Source organism: Zea mays, chromosome 8 (assembly GCF_902167145.1).
Source record: "Zea mays cultivar B73 chromosome 8, Zm-B73-REFERENCE-NAM-5.0, whole genome shotgun sequence".
Lineage (NCBI taxonomy): Eukaryota > Viridiplantae > Streptophyta > Magnoliopsida > Poales > Poaceae > Zea > Zea mays.
The window spans coordinates 141,235,178-141,238,505 of NC_050103.1; the positions used below are offsets into that span (position 1 = coordinate 141,235,178).

The 3,328-nt window shown below is 43.0% G+C and overlaps 1 protein-coding gene across 1 annotated transcript; it reads left to right on the top strand.

Annotated features, from left to right (window-relative positions):
- The first annotated feature begins 352 nt into the window (after positions 1-352).
- LOC109941896 (uncharacterized) lies at positions 353-1,638 on the top strand. The gene is made up of 3 exons (XM_020543147.1): positions 353-1,033; positions 1,124-1,470; positions 1,635-1,638. Exons 1-3 carry the CDS (start codon positions 353-355, stop codon positions 1,636-1,638), a joined length of 1,032 nt encoding a protein of 343 aa, XP_020398736.1.
- Positions 1,639-3,328: the final 1,690 nt, after the last annotated feature.

Below are 3,328 nucleotides of genomic sequence, written 5' to 3' on the forward strand. Positions count from 1 at the left end.
CATAGATTTGATGCACCAAGAGCGCAATGTTGCTGAAAGCATCATAAGCATGTGTCTAAACATTAAGGGTAAAACAAAAGACAACATCAATGCCAGGAAAGATTTAGCTAATCTTTGCGATCGCCCTAGCCTTGAGGTCAAATTAAATCCTAATGGAAAGGAGAGGACACCACGAGCTCCATACTGTCTAAAGCCGGAAGAGCGAAAAGAAGTATTTCAATGGTTGAAAATGTTGAAGTTTCCAGACCGCTATGCAGCTAACATAAAACGTACTGTTAACCTCGACACTAATAAATTAAATGGTTTGAAGGCTCATGATTACCATATTTTGATGGAAAGACTTATGCCGGTAATGTTCCGTGGCTATTTGAAGCCTCCTCTGTGGAAGATGATTGCTGAACTTAGTTACATATATAGACATATATGTGCTAAGCATATCTCAAAGAAATTGATGATTCAATTTGAGAAACAAATCGCGGTGCTTGTATGCAAGATGGAAAAAGTATTTCCGCCTGGATTTATGAATGTGATGCAACATTTGCTAGTGCACTTACCTTATGAAGCATTGGTAGGAGGACCAGTGCAGTTCCGATGGATGTATAGTCAAGAAAGAGAATTGAAAAAACTTAGAGCTACTGTGCGGAACAAAGCAAGGGTTGAGGGGTGTATCGCAGAGGCCTTTGCAGCTAAAGAGATCACAATCTTCTCAAGTCAGTATTTATCACACTCTAACAACGTGAATGCTCAGTCAACACGGTATCATACTGAAGAAGAAGGTCCTTCGACCGACCTTAGTGTTTTTCTATGGAAGGGGAAAGGGGTCGGGGCTTCTACTGCACATTATGTTGACATAAGAGAGCGTAATTTCACCATGCTCTACTTGTACACCAACATGGAGGAACTTGATCCATACTTTGAAATGTTTGATTCCATATATTTAGCTGGCCACAAACCTACACCAAAGGAACTGGATAATCTACGTATGAAAGGGATGAATGGAGGTCCATGTTTCGTTGAATGGTTCCACGAGCATGTAATTATCTCTTTATAATTTTCCTTTGTGTACTTAGTTTGCACATATGACTTGCTATTTACCTATATCTTTTTTTTCTGCTCTATGTAGTGTAAGAAACTGGACTCTCTAGTCTCGGATGATTTGCGACAGATATCACATGGTCAGTTGAAAGCAAGAAAATATAGCCGCTATGATATTAATGGATACCGTTTTCGAACATCAAAATTAGAAAAAATCCGCCCGCAGGCAGCCACGACAAACAGTGGAGTAGTAGCAACTACCACAAATGCAGACGGAGGCACTCATGACTATTATGGTGTTCTTCAAGACATAACGGAGTACACTCTTGGTGGGGCCAAAGAGTTCATGTTTGTGTTATTTGATTGTGAATGGTTTGATCCTCAACAAACACGAGAGGATGAATTTGGAATTGTGGAGGTAAAGCATGAATCACGGTTTAAAGGCAGCGATTATAGCAATGTTGTGCTTGCACATCAAGCGCAACAGGTGTACTATCTAACATATCCTCATGAAAACTTGAAGTCTTGTTGGGTTGTATACAAAATTAATCCTGAAGTCCATCCGTTACAATATGATTATTACAACACAAATAACGAAGATGATGATTCTGTTAATATTTATCAAGAAGAAGGCGATCAGTCAGAAAATAGAGAATTTACTATATCTGAGGATTTAGGGCTCAATGAAGTAGCTAGTCTCGCCATAGATTTGATGGCAGAAGAACCAGGTCCTTCTAGGGCAAGGACTCGTAGGTCACAGAGAATTCTTGAAAAACAACAAAGACTTGAAATAATTGAGCAGCGCGTTGCTGAAGCAGATTCTGATGCCGATGATTTTTGAAAAGTATATATATTTAAATTCTTGTATATGCATTCCTATTTCAATACTAAAAGTATATATAATTAATTCTTGTAATGAAATTTGTGCAGATGATGAGGGTCATGGACAAGCTCAAAGGGAAGAAGCGCGGAGACCGTGGTGACTCCTCGAGGTCACGGTCGACTAGGGGTTCAGGTGGTGGGGATACCTCCTCTATGTTGTTCCAGGTATTTAATTTGTTTTATTTTCTTTTCTTCTACGTATACTTCGAGTACTTGATATATCTCATTGTTGATTATGTTTGTAGGGCTCTACAGCGTCAAGGCAACGGCTAGAGCAGCTCCTTGGTTGCATGGAGGAGCAGGGGCGCGAAGTGGCAAGCCATAGTGCACCTGGGCAAGAGCGCGAGGTGGCAGGCCATAGTGCACCTGGGCAAGAGCGCGATGTGGCAGGCCACAATGCACTTGAGCCAGAGCGTGAGGCGATAGGCTCAAGTGGACCTATGCTAGAGCAGGACCACAATGCATTTGAGCAAGCGCGCGAGGCGGCAGAGCACAATGCACCTAGGCTAGAGGACGAGCTGGCACGCCAAGGTTCACCGATGCATGATGATGATGACTATGGGGAGGACTACGATGGAGAGGCCGATGGAGAGGCCGATGATGAGGTTGCTACGACGACACAGGCAACGAACTTCAGGTAATTTTATTTTGACGAGGAGTTCTATTTTTTGTTGGATTGATATTATTACCAGTGCACAATTTACAATTTTGTAGGTTTCGGCGGTCCCTTAGAGTTCCACCGACACAACCCTTGGACCAACGTAGGGTCATAAACCCTGCAGGAGAGAGGAGCTGGGTGGAGGTGGCATGGAGTGGCAAAGGTCACCGGACACCGGTTAACACAGTGCTGGGATCTATAGCTCGTTTTCACTATCCAGGGGTGGTACAACTCAACGGGGCAGAGATAGGGGCGTATCACTGGGCTCACTGGGGCCTCAAACCATATGGACTCGACCGTACTCACCAAGACGCGGTGTGGTCATCGTTTTGGGTGAGTTTATTATGTCTTTTAAATTTACTTACCGTGGGCATCTATAAATGAATTTAATTTCTTCTTCATTTTGCAGGAACAATTTAGATTGGACGAAACAGCAAACGAAGAACATGCAAAACGTGTATTCCACAATGCTGCTAGAAAAGTTATAAATGGTTCAATGTCAGATGCACGGGTCAAAGCTGTTACCGTGTACTTCAAGAAAGTGAAGGGTCAAAGAATGACCAACAAGCAGGCATGTGAAATCCACTTGACAGCTGAGGAGTACAAACAAAGTGAAGTGGACTGGCTCACTGCTCATCCTGAAGCTTGGGTCAAGCTCTGCGAGTACTGGGCCTCAGATGAGTACAAAGTGATTTCAGATAGAAATCGTTTGAACCGGAAGAGCAAACCGGGCCTCCATCGATTTGGAGCAGA